A 21,750-nucleotide genomic window follows, 5' to 3' on the forward strand; every position below is an offset into this window, starting at 1 on the left:
AGGGTAATATTCATACATGTGCGAGTGTCTCATTACATTACATTACATTGCATTTAGCTGACGCTTTTATCCAAAGCGACTTCCAATAAGTGCATTCGACCAAGAAGATACAAACTTGAAGAAAACAGAATCATATAAGTACATCGGGTTTCATAGAGCTAAAACTTTTCAAGTGCTACTCAACTGGCTATAAATAAGCCAGTCCTTTATTAGTATATAAGTGCTTAGTTAGTAATTGTATTGCTCGAAGTAAAGTTTTCAGCCGGAAGATGTGTTTCTGCCGTCCTGATGTCAATGGGGAGCTCATTCCACCATTTTGGAGCCAGGATAGCAAACCCACGTGTTTTTGCTGACGGGAACTTGGGTCCCCCTCGCAGTGCGGGTGCAGCGAGCCGTTTGGCTGATGCCGAGCGGAGTGCACGTGTCTCCTCCACAGATAATCTGTCCGACCCATTCCCCAAACTGAGACATGATTGTCTGTCAAACACATATGAGGTCATCAAGAGGAGACGGGAAGCTGCTGAATCTCGTCTGCAGACCACAGAGTGAACAGAGGTTACTGGAAGAGATTACAAAGAGACACTTCACACACTACTCCTCATACTCTACACACACTCTCCTCACACTGCTCACAATCCCCAAACTCCTCACACTTTACACACACTCCTCACTCTCCTCACACTGCTCACAATCACCAAACTCCTATACTCTCCTCACACTCTTCATACTCACACACTCCTCACACTCCTCCTCTCACAGTGTGTCGTGGTTAATCTGAAGGCCCAGTCGAGGTTATCAGGTTGTTTGTTCTGCGCTCTTGTCAAAAAGAATTTCCTGAGTGTGGCCGTCACTTATCTGCAGGAAGTAGACACCCTTCATTTAACCCCATGCTCCCCCCCGGGGCGAGTTATATTATAGTTTGTATCCAAAGAGGCAGAGTGTGTGTGTGCTGTTTGCATTGAGACTGGAGTGTGTCTACATCGGGTTATTGATTATACAGGCTGCCGGTGTGACACCTGCAACGCCAATCATAGATGTACTAAGGCAAATACACAGTGCGCCAAAATAAAAAAATGGGTACTAGTCGAGGGCCGGACTGGTTCAATGTTTATTGCAGAACTTATTGAAATGAACTTATTGCACATATTAAACCTGGAACTAACAAAGCTTAAATTATTGCCAATAAAACAACATTAAACATTCAATAATCAGTTTCATTCATTTCTTATGGCTCTATCTGCAGCTTTTCCAGAGTCATTTCTTATGAGTACATTTTTCCACAGGCCAACAACAGCTTCAACAAAACTATTCCCTCAAAGAAACAAACAAACATGCCCTGTTGTCCTGAGAGAAAGTGCAGAAGGAAACATCCATTTAAACAGTTTGCTGCTGTGATGCTAGTTCAAGCAGATACTTGGCATCTCATCTTGGGTCCACGTTCATCAATGTTTAGCTGAGGAGACCCTCAGGATGGAGTGAAGGTGTGCGTGCAATATACCGGCGGGCCAGATCTAATAGTAATTAGAAATTATCCTGTGGGCTGAAATTAAATCCACCAAGGCCTGATTTGGCCCCCGGGCCTTGAGTTTGACACATGTGCTCTAAGGGGTTAATTTAACAAATAATCAGAAGTTATTTGTTGCTTAGCTTAACCAATTAGCTTTGGTAAAGATTGGAATAAGATAAAAATACTTCAAATAATATGTTCAAGAAAGAAAGACCACAATCTGAGACAAATACCGTAAATTATGAAAAAATACTATGATTCATATGTACGAAATATTACATAAATATTAGGTACAAAAATACAGTAAATAATGAAAAGGAACAAAGAAATATAAATACAAAAAAGAAGGAAAATAATATAAACACCTAAATATAAAAAAGAACAAATACAATAGACATATTAAAGAGTACCATGATGATGAAACCCTCTTTAATGGTCACACATAGCACACACAGTGAAATGTGTTCTCTGCTTTTAACCCATCCTAGTACCAGGAGTCTAGCACTAGGAGCAGAGGGCAGCTATTGTACAGCGCCCGGGGAGCAATGAGAGTGAGGGGGGGGGAGGGGGATGTCCGGTGCCTTGCTCAAGGGCACCACGGCAAGGCCCAGGAGGTGAACTGGGACCTCTCCAAGTAGCAGTCCACACTCCATATTTTTAGGTCTGGTCGGGGACTTGAACCGGCGACCCTACGGCTCACAGTCCAAGCCTCTACTGACGAGCCACTGCCGGACGTATATGTACAATAAATCTGAATTGAAAGCGAAAATCACATGTATTGTATAGTTATTAGTTAACAGCTTGAGCATGCTCTACTTGTCCCATTTCAACAGAATCAAACCCCAGGCTTCCAGCACAATAGGCTTTCTTTTATCTGTATTTATTCAGGGAAGGTTAACTGTGTGTTTTCTGCAGCGACGCCCTTCCACTCTCTGTAGGTCAGACTCAGAACAACCACAAGACTCAAGGACTTCCACCAGAGGAGCAGGGGAAGCAAACGCACCGTCTGAGTTACATAAGATTTCAGTTACAAGTATTTTACATACCTATAAATGCACACGTATGGTTGAAAAACCAGCTGTTCCCCAGTTATTCCCCTTTGTCGCTTTATTTACTTCACAAAATGATCATTTGTATATGTTACTCAAATCAAATGTCACTTTTAATTCATGCAAACAGAAAAAAAATGTTTACCAAACACATTATTTAAAACCCTTTGGACACTAACAATGTACGTTAAATACCTTCCGTATATTTATCACACATTTTATCAGCCATATATACATTTAAAATGTACTTTGCTTGCATTGTTTTTACTGTACCTTAATGTTTTGCATAGATTTTGTTATTAATACTAAAGTGAATTATACTTTTCTTCCCCAGAAATGTAATGTTCCATCCATCCATCCATCCATCTTCTCCCGCTTATCCGTGGTCGGGTCGCGGGGGTAGCAGTTCCAGCAGAGAGCCCCAAACTTTCTTTTCCCTGGCGACATCAACCAGCTCTGACTGGGGGATCCCAAGGCGCTCCCAGGCCAGCGAAGAGATATAATCCCTCCACCTGGTCCTAGGTCTACCCCTTGGTCTCTTCCCAGCTGGACGTGCCTGGAACACCTCCCTAGGGAGGCGCCCAGGTGGCATCCTAACTAGGTGCCCGAACCACCTCAACTGGCTCCTTTCGACGCGAAGGAGGAGCGGCTCAACTCCGAGTCCCTCCCTGATGACCGAACTTCTCACCTTATCCCTAAGGGAGACACCAGCCACCCTGCGGAGAAAACCCATCTCGGCCGCTTGTATCCGCGATCTCGTTCTTTCGGTCATGACCCATCCTTCATGACCATAGGTGAGGGTAGGAACGAAAATGGCCCGGAAGACCGAGAGCTTTGCCTTCTGGCTCAGCTCCCTTTTCGTCACAACGGTGCGGTAAAGCGACTGCAGTACCGCTCCCGCTGCTCCGATTCTCCGGCCCATCTCACGCTCCATTGTTCCCTCACTCGAGAACAAGACCCCGAGATACTTGAACTCCTTCACTTGGGGTAAGGACTCATTCCCTACCTGGAGTGGACAGTCCATCGGTTTCCTGCTGAGAACCATGGCCTCAGATTTGGAGGTGCTGATCCTCATCCCAGCCGCTTCACACTCGGTTGCGAACCGATCCAGTGAGTGCTGAAGGTCGCAGACCGATGAAGCCATTAGAACCACATCATCTGCAAAAAGCAGTGGTGCAATCCTTAGTCCACCGAACTGCAGACCCCCTCCCCCATGACTACGCCTCGAAATCCGATCCATGTATATTACAAACAGGATTGGTGACAAAGCGCAGCCCTGGCGGAGGCCAACCCTCACCGGAAATGGGTCCGACTTACTGCCGAGGACCCGGACACAGCTCTCGCTTTGGGAGTACAGAGATTGGATGGCCCTGAGTAGAGACCCCCTCACCCCATACTCCCGCAGCACCTCCCACAGTAACTCCCTGGGAACTCGGTCATACGCCTTCTCCAAGTCTACAAAACACATGTAGACCGGATAAGCGTACTCCCAGGCCCCCTCCAGGATCCTTGCAAGAGTAAAAAGCTGATCCGTCGTTCCACGACCAGGACGGAATCCGCATTGTTCCTCCTCAATCTGAGGTTCGACAATCGGCCTGACCCTCCTTTCGAGTACCTTAGAGTAAACTTTCCCGGGGAGGCTGAGTAGTGTGATGCCTCTGTAATTGGCACACACCCTCTGATCCCCCTTTTTAAATAGGGGAACCACCACCCCGGTCTGCCACTCCTTCGGTACTGTTTCCGACTTCCACGCAACGTTGATGAGACGTGTCAACCATGACAGTCCCTCAACACCCAGAGCCTTCAGCATTTCCGGGCGGATCTCATCCACCCCCGGGGCTTTGCCACTGTGGAGTTGTTTGACGACCTCAGTGACCTCCCCCCGGGAGATTGGTGTTGATCCCCCGTCATACTCCAGCTCTGCCTCTAACATAGAGGGCGGAGTTGTCGGGTTCAGGAGTTCCTCAAAGTGTTCCTTCCAACGCCCTAACACTCCATCAGTTGAGGTCAACAACGTCCCATCCTTACTGTACACAGCTTGGATGGTTCCCTGCTTCCCCCTCCTGAGGTGTCGGACAGTTTTCCAGAACAACTTTGGTGCCGCCCGAAAGTCCTTCTCCATGTCTTCTCCGAACTTCTCCCACACCCGCTGCTTTGCCTCGGCCACGGATGAGGCTGCTGCCCTTCGGGCCTGTCGGTACCTTGCAACTGCCTCGGGAGTCCCCCGGGATAACAAATCCCTGAAGGCCTCCTTCTTCAGTCGGACGGCTTCCCTGACCACCGGTGTCCACCAGGAGGTTCGAGGGTTACCGCCCCTTGAGGCACCTAGGACCTTGAGACCACAGCTCCCCGCCGCGGCTTCGGCAATAGAGGCTTTGAACACCGACCACTCTGGTTCAATGTCCCCAACCTCCACAGGAATGCCCGAAAAGCTCCGCCGGAGGTGTGAGTTGAAGGCCTCCTGAACTTGGGCCTCCTCCAGACGTTCCCAGTTCACCCGAACTACACGTTTGGGCTTACCAGGTCTATCCAGAGGCTTCCCCCGCCACTCGACCCAACTCACCACCAGATGGTGATCAGTTGACAACTCCGCCCCTCTCTTTACCCGAGTGTCCAAAACATACGGCCTCAGGTCCGATGATACGATAACGAAATCGATCATGGACCTTCTGCCTAGGGTGCTCTGGTACCACGTACACTTATGAGCATCCTTATGTTCGAACATGGTGTTTGTTATGGCCAATCCATGACTAGCACAAAAGTCCAGTAACAAACCACCACTCCGGTTCAGATCAGGGGGGCCGTTCCTCCCAATCACGCCCCTCCAAGTGTCTCCATCATTGCCCACATGTGCGTTGAAGTCTCCCAGCAAGATTAAAGAGTCCCCTTCAGGAGCCCCATACAGGACTCTTTCCAGGGTCTCCAAGAAGGCCGTATACTCTGAACTGCTGTTGGGTGCATAAGCACACACAACAGTCAGAGTTTTCCCCCCCATAACCCGCAGGCGTAGGGAGGCGACCCTCTCGTCCACTGGGGTAAACTCCAACAACGAAGCACCTAACCGGGGACTTGTGAGTATCCCCACACCCGCCCGGCGCCTCACACCTTGAGCAACTCCGGAGAAGAATAGAGTCCAACCCCTATCCAGAAGTAAGGTTCCAGAGCCGACGCTGTGCGTAGAGGTGAGCCCAACCAGATCCAACTGGTAACGCTCCACCTCCCGCACAAGCTCCGGCTCCTTCCCCCCCAGAGAGGTGACGTTCCACGTCCCCAAAGCCAGCTTCTGTCGCCCGGGTCTGGTCCGTCGAGACCCTCCGCTTTCACTGCCACCCTTCTGGCAGCGCACCCGACCCCATTGATGTTTCCCGTAGGTGGTGGGCCCGCGGGACGGAGAAGCGGAGGTGTTGCCCACGTTGCCTTTTCGGGCTGGGCCCGGCCGGGCTCCGTGGCAAGCCCGGCCACCAGACGCTCGCCGACGAGTCCTCCTTCTGGGCCTGGCTCCAGAAGGGGACCCCGGGCTTCCTCCGGGCCGGGTATCCTCACTTCTTGTATCGTCTTTCATGAGGTCTTTTGAACCAATCTTAGTCTGGCCCCTTGCCTGAGACCAATTTGCCATGGGAAACCCTACCAGGAACACAAGGTTCCAGACAACACAGCCCCCAGGTTCATCAGGGCACACAAACCTCTCTACCACGGTAAGGTGCTGGTTCTTCAGAGAAGTTGTAATGTATGTATGAAATGTAATGTTATTTACAGTAATTTAATAGAACGTGTGTGCAAGCATTAGGTTGTTTATGAAGTTGTGTTTTATCTAGTGAGGTTTCAGTGAAAAAGGGTCAAATTTATGAAGTAAGGATGATAAATCTTTGCAAATTACTTTCAACTCGACAATTTTCTTAGTTTTTAGGATTTTTCATTCACTGTGGAGGCTGAAGAGTAGCTGATGCACAAATGATAATATTGTGGTCAAATGTTCTTTTAAGGTGTATAACTAAAGGTATTTTAGTCAGATCATATAGACCCAGCTTTTACCCTTTGCTGCATCATAACCTAGGAAAACTCTCCTCACATTCCTCCCTTTGGCCTCTGATAGTGTTTAACCACAAACCCAAACACATGTACAACTCTGCTGCTTTATCCTGGTCGTTCTGCTCAGCTTCCCATACATGGCTCAGCTTTAACAACTATTTAAGAATTCCTCCTTCCGACATGACTGGAATACTTTGGTAAGTTTCCAGACTGGGCCCGATGTACCGGCTCTTCACATGACCCGACTTTCTCCACTGACTCCTCTAAGGGTATTCTGGGATTCTGCTGAATGGTACGATGTTGAAGTAAACTCGTACCAAACTGTGCAGCCTGGAGTGTGCCACCAGAATAATTACACCCATTTCATTGGCTAATTATAATGAGTTAATTGATGCGTTTTAATAAGCCAGCAGTTGCAGTCTTTGTCAGCTGGCCAATTTCAAGTTCCTGCTTTATGGGTCGGATCGAGGTTTTATTTAGCACGGCTGGGTTTTAAAATGACAGAATGGAAAAACTCATTAGCACTTAGAATATAAATGATACATTTAAAGGCTTTTTTTAGCCACGATAGCATGGATCTGATCCAACAAGGCTCAAATATCTCATCAAATATTTTAATGTATTGCCATGAAATTTGGTACAGATGTTCATTTTTCCCTCAGGGCTTATTTGAAATAACTTTTGATTTGTTTTTATGGCATGATTGTTAGCTTACTGATATTAGCATTTACCTAATAGCTTACCCTAATAGCCTCAAAGAGCTGCATGCTGAAGTGTCTACTCTACATATTTTAGTCATATTCAATGTTGCAAAAAAACATTTTTCTTGATGCAATGATGGTTGTTTACATACAGTATGCACATGTCAGTTTTATTTTAAAGCAGAATTTAATAATTGTGAGCATGTTAGCTTATTTACATTAGCATTGCGCCAAACGCATCACTTTGCCAAAGTAGCCTAAACTAGCCGGCTTGCGGTAGACTTATTTCTTATAAGCTAAATGTTACTAAATCTTTTTTGTGACCTAGTGTTCAATGTCTTTTTTTTTTTTAAACATTGGAAGGTAATTTAAAAAAAACTTTTTAGTGTGACCGTGTTAGTTGACTGACATTAGCAATTAGCTAATGACTGCGCTAAAGTAGCCTCAACTAGCTGCTAGCATAGACTCTTAGCACTGTTTTTGCTTATTTAAATCAGAGCAATGCTACATAAAAAACATTTTCTTCTGATGTTATGTTGGACGTTTGTGATGTTTGAGGTTCTCATTGTGAGCATGTTAGCTTACTGACAAAGCACTATTTTGCCTAAGTAGCCTAAAGGCCCGGACACACCAAGCTAACACCAAATAACTGACACAGACGGACCCCCGACTGTTGTGTCGCCTCGCGTCTCTGCGTCTTGGCCATGTGTCGCACTGGAACACACCGCAAAGACTTCTCATGCACTGATTCGCTAGCTGAACAGCCAATCAGAGTGATTTTTTTGCCGACAGCCTTTGGCCGACTGCCCACCGATTCGACATGTTGAATCGGTGGGTTTCCGGCTGAAAAGGCGTCGGCACGGCTGAAAAGACACAACGGTGCGGGACACACCAATCTGAGTAGGGCGTGTCGACGGCCAAAATCAGCCTGGTGTGTCCGGGCCTTTACAGCCGCTAGCTGTATAGACTATCTACAGTATATACTTTTTAAGAAATGTTAACAATATGTTAGGTTGATTACATCAGTAGCCTCACAGAGCTACTAGCCTTAGCCTGGTAAATACTAATTTTGGTGAGATAATACTCTACCATTAATACTTTTTTTGTTATGTTTTGTCGAATTTCTAAATACTTTATCACTAGAAGACTTTGATAGTTCTTCACTGTGAACACATTAGCATACTGACATTAGTATTTAGCTTAAAGCTCACTATTCTTACAGCCTCACACAGCTGCTGTACTGTTTCAAATGCATTTTGCAAATCCACTTTTAACAATTAAATCATACATTTATTAAAGACACCATAATGAAATGGAGTTATAAATCTACCATGGATAATGAACATTGTATGAATCCAATAGTTTAATTAGAATGGAATGAATATCATTTATTTTTCTGTTAAATACCTGTAAGTTAATTAGCTATTGGAAAAAAGCGTGTAATTATCCCCGTGACTAACGAGCTGCAGTCAGCTACTTTTGGTTTTGTTCCGTGGTTCAGTTTCCTCACCAGCACCGGTGACATCACGTTCCCAAACATTCACCCTTGGAAGTTTGTCCATATATGGAAGAGTGCTCCACTTTCTCCTGACTGCCAGGGCTATCCCGTGCATGTGTGTGTGTGAGAGAGAGAGAGAGTGTGTGTGTGTGTGTGTGTGTGTGTGTGTGTGTGTGTGTGTGTGTGTGTGTGTGTGTGTGTGTGTGTGTGTGTGTGTGTGTGTGTGTGTGTGTGTGTGTGTGTGTGTGTGTGTGAGAGACAGGAAAGGGAGAGAGTTGGTTTACCTTACAAGGCAGACAGACCTGGACTTCCCTCTGGTGTTTACAGGAGCCTCTTTCTGACTCACCTTTCTTTTCTCAATGACCAGGAGTCTGTAACGTGGACGTGCCAAAATATTTAAAGCCAGGGTCACCTTCTAAAACTAATATTTGTTGGAATCCTCTTTACACCGGTTTCAGGGGACATTCATAATGTGAAGAAGTGAGCATGGAACCAGATACATTCTTGCTGTTAAATGGGGAAACTATTTCCTCTAATTTATGAAGAATTTTTCATTTTTAGGATTCACGGTTGAGGCATGTGAGAATTTTCCAGTTTGCTTCAATAATTCAGGGCATCAGTAGATGATTAGCATAGTTTATATACAAATGATCATTTTGTTCGTGAAGTATTACTTAAACAAGAGTGAATATCCCTCTAGAGTCAACATTTCATCACTTTCTGTTCCCTGGTCTGGAGGTCAATGGTTTTCTGAATGGGTTTTTGGTTGTTGGCCTGAAATAAGGTCTGACACAAGCTGAAGATTTTTATTCTACGATATAAATATGTCAGTAAATACCCCACTGGTGAATTGAAAAACAGCGTTTGCTAACAAGTGTCTAAATTAGTCAAGTAAACGTCATCACGCCCAACATTAGGCGCCTTTAGTTTAGCGGTGATGACATGAAGTCATGTGACCGTGCTGTAGTTCCTTCATAGCCCAACATTAGCCACTTTTAGCTTAGCGATGGTGACGTGAAGTCATGTGACCGTGCTGTAGTTCCTTTATAGCCCAACATTAGCCACCTTTAGCTTAGCGGTGGTGACATGAAGTCATGTGACCGTGCTGTAGTTCCTTTATAGCCCAACATTAGCCACCTTTAGCTTAGCGTTAGCTTTTGGCTTTAAAAATCATAAAGTGGTGTTAATATGTGGAGATTATCCTGCTGAACAAAACGTGAAGTCAGTAGCAAAATTATCAAAAAATAAAACATAAAATAAATTATAAGAAACACCTAATATTAATAAAACAGCTTTGTCAGCCCTCTTTAAACTACAATATTATCCTGGAAAGTTTCCGGAAGTAACGCGTTACATGTGTTTTATCCTAATTACATTACTCGACAGTCATACCTCAGACCAACAACATGCAGTCAACCTTGGATATAAAGCCTCAGGACTGACAACCAAAACAGCCAATCAGCTCCCAGGAGGCGGGTCATGTGCTCCCCGAGGCGTCCAATCACAGCGCTCGGTCGGCTATCGATTCAATTTTGTCTGAAGCAGAAGTTTTTTGCGTCTGTCGCTCCTCGCCTTCCGCGGAGAGCTGCTGAAAAACTACCGCAGAGAAGAGAGAGAAAATAGGCAGAGTTCGTGGGGAGAAAGAGAGAAAGAGGGAGGGTGAGACAGACAGAAAGAGAGGAAGAAGAAGCCGAGGGAGGACCGTTAATTTCATCCATAAACCGACTCTGAATGCGTGGCGGAGCCGAGCTGCAGGAAGAAAAAACCCAGCATCGAGATACAAAAACCAGTTTAAATGTATAACATGGATCAGGATCAGGACCAGTACGATGGCGATGGGGAGATTGCCTACATGCACCAGGAGGATGACTGGGATCGGGATATGCTCCTGGACCCTGCATGGGAGAAACAGCAGAGAAAGGTGAGACTCCGAAGCCTTTTTTAGGAGTAAAGGTGCGGAAATGAGGGGGGAGATCTGGAGGAGGATGATCATCAGAGGTGGGAGAAGTACTCAGATCTTGTACTTGCGTAAAAGTAGAAATATCAGAGTGTAGGAATACTCTGTTACAGTAAAAGTCCTGCAATCAAAATGTTACTCAAGTAAAAGTACAAAAGTATCAAAATATAGTGAAAGTAGCGACAGTAAAAGTAGTCGTTGTGCAGATTGGTCCATTTCAGAATAATATATATGATATGTTTTATAATGATTGATCATGAAAGTGTTCTCAAAGCTGGTAAAGGTGCAGCTAGTTTTAATGACTTTGTATACTGCAGGGTAGCTGGTGGATTTACTCCAGGTGAACTAAAGTCTGATTTAACACTTGATTATATTTCACATCATTCATCCAGATCTGTGAAGTAACTAGATATATAAATACATGTAGTGGAGTAAAAGTACCATTTACCTCTGAACTGTAGTGGAGTAAAAGTACAAACAAATAAAAAAAGAATACTCAAGTACAAGTACCTCACAAAGTACAGTACTTTAGTAAATCTACTTAGTTAATTCCCACCTCTGATGATCATAATAAGCATCAACGTTAATTGGATGTGCTTTACGCACTGTTAGCTTTAATTATAAACCGAATTAAGGCTTTGCTGGTCACCTGTGCTAGTTTCTGGTTGTGCTTCAAAACTTTTCATCCCTTCACATCTCTAAAAACACTCAGTTGGAAGAGTCCTGCTGTAGGGGTCGTGTAGGGGAGGAGGAGGGGGGGCAGGAAAATGATTAAAAACTGGACATGACGCCCACCTTTCCAGAGCAACAGATGTCAGCCACGCGCTTCACTGCCCTCCTGTCATCTGATGATGCGACGTGGATTAGACCACGCTTAAGTGTGTGTGAGGGGCTAACCCCCCTATGGCTCATTTTGCGTCCTCTAATTAAGCTGTTTGGGGATTTTACCCGCGGATTTTAAGTTTGGTGCAAAAATTGATGACTAGCCAAAGTGTAGTAGTTAATTTATTTCAGTGGTGTAAAGTACCTAAGTACATTTACTCAAGTACTGTACTTGAATATGTCCATGTGTTGCTCATTTATACTTCTACTCCACTTTATCACTGTCAACATGAATTTATTTTTTTGTTTTATTTTCTATTTTGAGATGTTTCTATTTTACGTTTGTTAATTTTCCAGTCTTTTTATTTTCTTATTAGGTGCAATACTTGTAATGAAGTAGTTTGACAATAATATATTGGTACTTTTACTCAAGTAAAGTATCTGGATACGGCAAGATTCAGGATTCAAAGGCTCTCTTGTCGCACAGTAGCTACAGTGTAGATATGGCAATGAAAAACCTCCCAGGTTCATTCAGCAATGCAACATGAATATAATATAAGACAAAAAAGTAGTATCAAATAGTGCAAGACTAATGTGCAAGTAATGCAGGAGAAGTGACGTATATACATGTCAATACAAAAATACAATAAGCTAAATGTTGCAGAGAAGTAAATACTTCTTCCAACACTGGTCGTATTTACTTGATTCCTGTTTTAAAACCTTCTTCACATGTTGGACGAACCTGAGCTCCATAACCTGGTTTAACTCCATGATAAAGGACTCGTTAAAGACACCCATTGGTCGTCTTTAACGAGCCCTGAATCCCCTCCAGCTGCGGCTCTCTTTCCTGCGCCGTCAGGAGAGTATGAATGGCCTGTTTGGAGAAGGGGTGTTACTTCTTCTCTCTTTCCTCCCTCCACTGTGAGGAATCTGAGTGCGCTGTGGTTTGTTGGGTTGGGCTTGCATGGGAGCGTGAGTGTGCCCAAAAATGGTAATAATCGGCCCCTCTCTCTCTGCTGCTGGAAAACTTTTCCCCCTTTTAAGTTTCTCTGCTGCTCTCAGCTCCCTGTTTCCTGGATTATGTCATCGGCTGCTACCGGTCTGCAGGGAGGGAGGGAGGTGGGGGGGGGGGGGGAGGGGGGTGCAGGTGTGGAAATCATCTACTACATGATATACAGAGACACAGAGACACCTGTAGACCTACATCAGGGGGACAAAAAGTCAGAATTGGTTTTATTACCAAGTATGTTTACTCATACGAGGAATTTGCTTTGGTGGAAATGGTGCATCTGTTTTAAACGGCTAGTTTAAATAAAGACAATATTTACGCTACTTATAGATATGTAAGAAACTGATTACAGTAAAGTAGAATAAGACAAATACTCTATTAAAAGTAAATAGCGGTGCATTAAGTACAAGTACTCGTACCAGAGTGTAGAAGGCGATCAAAATGTACCTTAATCGAGATCCGAAATGTTTATTTATGCCGGGGGGATTAGGTTTTAGGACTTTGTAAAACATATTTACATGTGTGTAAGTGTTCTTCTGTTTAATGCCGCTGGTTGAGTACAGGATTATTTAAATACCGTTACAATTAGTTTGTGTTGATGAGAATGATCTGCATAGCAACTAAAGCTGTAAGATAACTGTAGTGGAGTAAAGAGTATCATGTTCTCCTGGAGTAGAAGTATGTAGTACTACATAAAGTGGAAATCCTAGAGTAAAATAGAAGTACCACAAAATTGTACTTATTCAAATTCTTGAGTAAATATCTCCTGATGAGCTGCATATTTCTCCCCTCATTGATCTGATGATGAGAGAGCGGACATGTTTTATTCATCCTCTCCACATGAAGAGTCTGACAATTGCAGGCTGAGAGTGGACACGCACACACACACACGCACACACACACACACACACACACACACACACACACACACACACACACACACACACACACACACACACACACACACACACACACACACACACACACACACACACACACACACACACACACACACACACACACACACGATGAAGGAAAACATTATTATTAATATAGAGATATTCAAAATTCTGACTGAATTTGCATCTTGGAGTTTCTTCCTTTGGGATACATGTGCTTTACTTCTCTGAAGCCTTAAAGCAATGTTTTAGATGAGATACTTCAGTGTATTTCCTGCAGTAGATTCATAGAAACAGACATCAGCAGGAAGCTAAGCTATGTTCTGCTGTTAATTTATTTTAGACACCTACAAATCTATATTAAATTGCTTAACCTTGCTGCCAGAAAAGCCCACCAGAGTCCATTGACAAAAAGAGTAATTTAACCTTTCAGAATATGGGAGTTGCTCGGAATACGGCTGCTTTGATTGGTTGGTTATTTTGTGTTAGTGTGGGACTTGTGAGATTGAACATGTTAGTTTGTATTCAATAAAGTCCCACTTACTATAACACAAGAAACTAACTGATAAAAGAAACAGGAGACAAGCAAGTCCTATATTATCCAAGCTAAAATGACTGCTTTTGTCAATGGAGTCTGGTATCTTAGAAGAGAGTGATATGACCTTGAATAGGACACATTCTTCTCATGTTCAGGTCTATATCAGTATGTAGTGTCTCTACTTTAAAGAGTCCTCTCCTGCTGATGTTCAGGTGTATATCAGTATGTAGTGTCTCTACTTTAAAGAGTCCTCTCCTGCTGATGTTCAGGTGTATATCAGTATGTAGTGTCTCTACTTTAAAGAGTCCTCTCCTGCTGATGATCAGGTGTATATCAGTATGTAGTGTCTCTACTTTAAAGAGTCCTCTCCTGCTGATGTTCAGGTGTATATCAGTATGTAGTGTCTCTACTTTAAAGAGTCCTCTCCTGCTGATGTTCAGGTGTATATCAGTATGTAGTGTCTCTACTTTAAAGAGTCCTCTCCTGCTCATGTTCAGGTCTATATCAGTATGTAGTGTGTCTACTTTAAAGAGTCCTCCCCTGCTGATGTTCAGGTGTACATCAGTATGTAGTGTCTCTACTTTAAAGAGTCCTCTCCTGCTGATGTTCAGATCTATATCAGTATGTAGTGTCTCTACTTTAAAGAGTCCTCTCCTGCTGATGTTCAGGTGTATATCAGTATGTATTGTCTCTACTTTAAAGAGTCCTCTCCTGCTGATGTTCAGGTGTATATCAGTATGTAGTGTCTCTACTTTAAAGAGTCCTCTCCTGCTGATGTTCAGGTCTATATCAGTATGTAGTGTCTCTACTTTAAAGAGTCCTCTCCTGCTGATGTTCAGGTCTATATCAGTATGTAGTGTCTCTACTTTAAAGAGTCCTCTCCTGCTGATGTTCAGATCTATATCAGTATGTAGTGTCTCTACTTTAAAGAGTCCTCTCCTGCTGATGTTCAGGTGTATATCAGTATGTATTGTCTCTACTTTAAAGAGTCCTCTCCTGCTGATGTTCAGGTGTATATCAGTATGTAGTGTCTCTACTTTAAAGAGTCCTCTCCTGCTGATGTTCAGGTCTATATCAGTATGTAGTGTGTCTACTTTAAAGAGTCCTCTCCTGCTGATGTTCAGGTGTATATCAGTATGTAGTGTCTCTACTTTAAAGAGTCCTCTCCTGCTGATGTTCAGGTGTATATCAGTATGTAGTGTCTCTACTTTAAAGAGTCCTCTCCTGCTGATGTTCAGGTGTATATCAGTATGTAGTGTCTCTACTTTAAAGAGTCCTCTCCTGCTGATGTTCAGGTGTATATCAGTATGTAGTGTCTCTACTTTAAAGAGTCCTCTCCTGCTGATGTTCAGGTGTATATCTGTATGTAGTGTCTCTACTTTAAAGAGTCCTCTCCTGCTGATGTTCAGGTGTATATCAGTATGTAGTGTCTCTACTTTAAAGAGTCCTCTCCTGCTGATGTTCAGGTGTGTATCAGTATGTAGTGTCTCTACTTTAAAGAGTCCTCTCCTGCTGATGTTCAGGTGTATATCAGTATATAGTGTCTCTACAGACAGCTCTTTCTGAAGGGGAACTGAAGTTAAATCACTCTCTTTAAATCCATCAGACTCCAGCAATTTGACCTTAATCCTGTAGTGACCCAGAGACAAACTGCACTTTTAATTTCTGTCAAACTAAACTTTACCACTGAAAAAATGCCAAAAAAGATATTGAAGTAGTATATTTGATTGCACTGGTGGGGGCTTTTTCTTTTGCAATCCATGCTGACGCACACAGACCCAGCGTGTCAGAGACTGCTTCACATACTTTGAGTTGAATGCAAGTCTTAACCTGACCTCCTGCTCTTATCTGGAAATCTGTGCAGACCTCAGGTGCTCCACACATATTTATATTCAAATCGCATTCGACTTGTGTTTCCATCGACAAACAAACACATACACATACACACACACACACACACACACACACACACACACACACACACACACACACACACACACACACACACACACACACACACACACACACACACACACACACACACACACACACACACACACACACACACACACACACACACACACACACACACACATCTTGAGTGTTTCCCGCTTATTTTCCTGTTGTTTTCGGGGCTGTAGTGATGCGTTCAGGTGTAATTTGTCCGTGTTTGTCCTTATAAGGTTATGAACTGTAGTACCTTCTCCTCCCGCCTCCCACTTCCCATCACACACACCCTATCCTCCCAGACACTCCCTACACACACACACACACACACACACACACACACACACACACACACACACACACACACACACACACACACACACACACACACACATTCCCGCTCAGACACGCAGGGTCAGATAAGAAAAATTCTTCCTGATCGTCACACCCAGGGTTTCTTCAGTTCTTCTCCAATTAGTATGTTCAAGTCAAACCTCTTTCTCTGACAAACTATGTCGAGACAAATGAGGAATTATTAATTAAAGGTGGGGTAGGTAAGTTTGAGAAACCGGCTCGAGATACACTTTTTGTCATATTCCATGGAATGCTCTTAACATCCCGATAGCAATGAATACATTAAATTCTTTGACAAAAAATCCATAACAAAATGTCATCTGTGGAAGCCGTGGCGCTGTAAAAAGCACGACCAATCATCTGAGCCGGCTAAAGTAACTGGATGGCCTACCTGCCTGTCAGCCTTCCATCTGTGCACAAACTTATCTCGTGCCCTCATTGGTCATGTGTGCGTTCGTGTGTTGGAGGAGGGGCTCTGTGAGGAAGTGGCAGATTTTTTCCGGCTGTGTATTTTCAAATTCCAGCGCACTCGAGCTGGTTTCTCCAAAATTACCTACCCCACCTTTTAATAGGGCTGGTACATTTGTGATGAAATAATAATATTGACAGAACTACTAAAATCTACCATTACGTTTATTCTATTTAGTTATCCTGGGGGAACATGGGTTTTGTAACGGTTGCTCAATTTGAACAAATAATCAAAATTAATATATGTAAACCTAGGAAATTATAGTTAAAGAATGCAATAAATATTTAAAATAAAAATAAATGTATACAAAATAAGAAATGAAAGTTAGAATAAACAATTAGAAATACATAATAAAAATATTTAAATGATAATAAGTTGTTTTTATTTTTCTCGATAATTTCACTTACATTTTTTTCTCAGATTCAAGAAATGTTTTTCATCAACAACAATCTGACTTTACTGTGTTATGTCATAGTAAATATTTCATGTATTGAATGACAAGAAAAACATGCTATTGTGATAATCAGAAGTCCCAGGTTTCTACAGCCAGTATTTTGTTTTATAAAAAGGGCCACCTTACCGTGGCGTCTGTAGTCAAGACCGTATAACGGACTACAATTCCCACGTCGCCAGCCTAAAAGAGACAGAGATGGGCGACCTGTCTGAAAGACGCAGTCGAGGCACCGTTTTTAACTGTTTAAGTTACCGTTAAAGTTACAGAAGCCTGTATATGATATGCGGAAGAAATAAGAAATTAAAATAAGTATAAGGAAAATTCAGACATAAATGAACAATGTAAAACAAATGAGATAAGATGCAATAGAGAGGCGAAGTCCCTCCCTTTCCGGGGAGCTCCATGGGACCTTATTTCGGGAAAGTATGTATTGAAGTCAATGGAGAGAGAAAGATTATCTTTTGATCCCGTTTGAATCGTGCCACGAATTACACATATGATGTTTGTCAATTTAAAAGATAATTTTGTCAAAGTCAAAAAAATTAAAATGTGTCGTAAAACTGTGAAGTAACACTTTTTTTGTGTGAAACACTCAATGAACTACATCTCCCGTCTCGCACCACACACCAAGACGGCCGTCACGTTGAAACATTTCACTTCTTTCTTTCAGAATGAGGCGGAAAGTATTAAAAGAGGTGAAAATCACTCCAAGTCTGGGCACGTTGAGAGCTGTACATACACACAAGGGGAGTTAGTCGGTTCTTAAGAGCCAGCATGCGGGACCAGGACTCTGGGATTTGTAGTCTTTCTAGTTGCGTATTTTTCATAGTCTTATATTTCAACAGTTTTACGACAAACTGTGACTTTTTTGACATGGAAATTATTTTTTAAGATTGACAAACATCATATGTGTAATTCGTGGCACAATTCAAACGGGATCGAAAGATAATCTTTCTCTCTCCATTGACTTCAATACATAATTTTTCCGAAATAAGGTCCCATGGGTCGGAAGTAGATGGGCGGGACTTCGCTTATCTATGCAGAGTAAATACATTCTAAAGTAACACTATATCAATATTAATATGTGTTGTGATAAACAAAGTAATGACACTTCCCATAGCTTCACTTTTCAAAATGACCCATTCAGGAAGTTTGGTGACGCTTAACTACCAGTAAAACCCAGCAGCTGTTTGCTAGGTTGCATAATAGGATGTGTAATGTCAGCTTCACAAAATGCTTCCTGTCATCAGATTCCTCGGCTCCCATGATGCACCTTGCTCAGCCCTCTTTGAACAAAGCAGGGAATGTGGAAACAGTGAGGAGAAATGTGCTCCGTCTTTCTTTTCCTGCACACAAAGCTGCGTCATGTGATGTGTTTTCCATCCTGCAGCCTCACACTGAGCCCCTGATCAAACTCACATGTCGTTATTAGCTATTTTCAGTCACTAAAATCACATTTCCTGCATGTGTTCATGAGAGGAGACATCTGCAGGTCGTCAGTGGGAGAGTTGAGAGCAGGTTTAACACTTTCTCTTCCCCAAAATGCTGAAAGAACCTGACATTTTGACAATGAATGCAAGATGATTTTGCCTTTAACTAGTTACCTATAGGAAAATCCCACATCAGGAGCGAGTTCATGTTCTCTGCATCAGGTGGAACAAATGTGGTTGCTGTCAGCTTTAAGAAAAATATTAAAAATTAGCAAAATCCAATATACTGCTCGCCTATTTTTGAAAGAAATTGATTCTTTTATCAACCATGGAAGCAAGTAAACTTCAAAAGTATTTCATTTAGCACCTGACATGCAGCTATTAGCTATTTTCAATCACTAAAATCTAATCTAGTTTTCATGAGAGAAGACATCTGTAGGTCGTCAGTGGGAGAGTTGAGAGGAGGTTTGCAATGTGTGCAGTCATCTAAAATTGGATTATTAGGAAAAATCGAATATCATACAGGGATGCATATCGTTGACTTTTTTACGATACCGATACCACTGAACGATAACGATACTCAACCGATACATATCGTGATACTTTGAAAATGTATCATCCCACAATTACTCCCATGAAGCGCTTTACGATATAGTTAACATGTCAAATGAATATTAAATTGAATTGTGGGACTTCTTGGACCTTTTAGTTCTGAACAAACAATGAAAAATACATTAAAAATATGAAGAAAACTGATCATGGAATATCTTTTATAACACCCGCCATCAGGTGTGCCGCGTGAATAGCACATCTTGTCAATGCAAACAGACCGTTATAATTAATGTTAAACCTGAGATTCGTCTAGAGAACAAATAAATAATAGAATAAAGGTCATGAGATCTCGGCATTGCACAAACAAACAAATCTCATCTTTAAAATCAACATTTGCCTTCACTGGTGAGAGAAAACAAATCCCATCACAGTTCATTTGTGGGACTTTTACCTTTCTAGTATTGAACAAACAAAAATACATAAAATATGAAGAAAAACGATGATGCAATCTAATTTATAACACCCGCCATCACGGGCCACGGACTCACTTTTAAAATTAATTTGAAAAAAAATGTAAGTATCGAAACCGGATCTGATTTCGGTACGGTATACCGTAGCCACCAGTAACCGGTATTTCGGTAATACCGGATACCGGTATGCATCCCTATCATACATCCCTATTTTTGATCGAAAATAATAAATTATATTATTCAGCCCCTGATTACATCACACATAATTATTGCTGTTATTAGTCATTACATTTCCTGCATGTTTCTATGAGAGGAGACATCTGCAGGTCATCAGTGGGAGCGTTGAGAGCAGGTTTAACGCTGCAGAAACACTTTCTCTTATCTTAAATAACCCATTGAACTTGTTCTACCCAATTCCACATCAAGAGAGATTTGATATTCTCTGCATCAGGTGCAAAACAGTTGGCTTTAACTGGAACAGAGGTGTGTTATCGAGTATAACAACCTCTGAAATGTCCAAATTGACCAATCAGATCCGAGTATTTAACAAAGCAGTGTAATAAATAAACATAACCAACATGGTGAAGGTAAATACTCCTTTATAGGAACGTGAGATTGAAAAAGTTAAGCAGTCTCTCTAATGCTTTAATTGTCTGATTATAAAATGCTTTCAGGGAAATTAGCAGCTTTCTGTTGATGTCACTTCTCAGTTATTTGCTGTTGTCTCTTTGAAATATTGACGATTGAAAGACATCCTAACAGAAGTCTTGAATCCTCTGTGGAGCTGATGTTCTCTCGCTCTCAGGGTTAACTCTGCCGGCTATAAATCAGACAGCAGCTCCCTGGAGAAACGATCATCCCATTGGTCACGCCGTCAGGGTCTCGTTAGTGCTGATTGATGGGGGGGGCATGCGTCTGACAGGAAGCATGCAGCGTCCCCTCGGCCCGTCACAGGGAACTATGTGTGTCTCACGATTAGAGTAGGGATGCCAGCGATTATTCGATTATTCGTTACAGTCGATTTTATTTATATATTTTTTTATTATTATTTATGTATTTTTTTTTCTGGCTTAGTTTCAACCAAAATATAGACTAATGCTAATAATAGTAATAGTATTAATAATTGTAAATGGCCATTGGTCACGTCGAATAATCGATTATTATTCGCCAGGGCTGTCCGATTTTCGATTTTGATCATGGTCAGTTTCTGGCATCCCTAGATTAGAGGTCCACATTTATCAAAAAATCCTAAACTGAAGACGCTGATTATGCTCAGAGACGGAATTGTTTTGCAGGAGGATGCACTGAGGGCTGCTGGGTGTTAATTAAAGAAAAGTGACTGGCCACACATACAGGAAGTAGTTTTACAACATGTGGGAGGAACTGGCAGATTTTTCCACTGCGTTAACGAGCTAATTAGACTTTTAACCATGTTAGTGGTTTGGCTCTTTCCATGGCAGTGACTGTGGGTCAAATATCTTAATAACTACTGGATGGATTGTCTTACAGTTGTGTACAAACATTGATGTCAGTTTAGCAAATACTGAATGCATCAAGGACATATCAAATAAATACAAGGCAAAATGATTAGTAGACTAACATTAAATAAGGCACACGTTTATAAAAGTAAAATATAAGTAGGCCTACACAGCAATGTTAAAAAACAAGTAGCAGCATTTTAAAAGTAAGCAAACATATACACATATTGAGGATTTCATAAAAACATTAATACATTGTTAACACGCTAAAATGACATGGTAAATTACACATTTGGACCTGCTGGGATTAGCATGTTAGCATTTAGCTCATAGCACCACTTTGCCAGGTTTAGCATTGGCGCAGCTTCAAAGAGTTGCTATGGCTGTAGATTTGTAGTCTTGTTAGAAAGTGTAAGAAATTAAAATCAATGTTTATATGGCGTAATTTAAATTAAATACACTGTATTTAATTTAAATCTGTTTTATTCTAAAAGCCGAATGTTCACACATGACTTCCGGTTCTCCGCTAAGTAAATCTCGTCATTTCCGGTTAGCATTAGCATGTGGCGAATGCTACGTTTTGAAAC

General features: G+C 42.3%; 1 protein-coding gene across 1 annotated transcript in view; it reads left to right on the forward strand.

Moving 5' to 3' along the window:
• Positions 1 to 10,315: 10,315 nt before the first annotated feature.
• The window catches only part of actn1 (actinin, alpha 1), a gene marked incomplete in the record, with an annotated part of 71,584 nt that continues 60,149 nt past the window's right edge, over positions 10,316 to 21,750 (forward strand). The window contains 1 exon segment of the mRNA XM_034197700.1: positions 10,316 to 10,705. Coding sequence (XP_034053591.1) covers positions 10,580 to 10,705 — 126 coding nt within the window.

This window comes from Gymnodraco acuticeps, unplaced genomic scaffold (assembly GCF_902827175.1).
Source record: "Gymnodraco acuticeps unplaced genomic scaffold, fGymAcu1.1, whole genome shotgun sequence".
NCBI lineage: Eukaryota > Metazoa > Chordata > Actinopteri > Perciformes > Bathydraconidae > Gymnodraco > Gymnodraco acuticeps.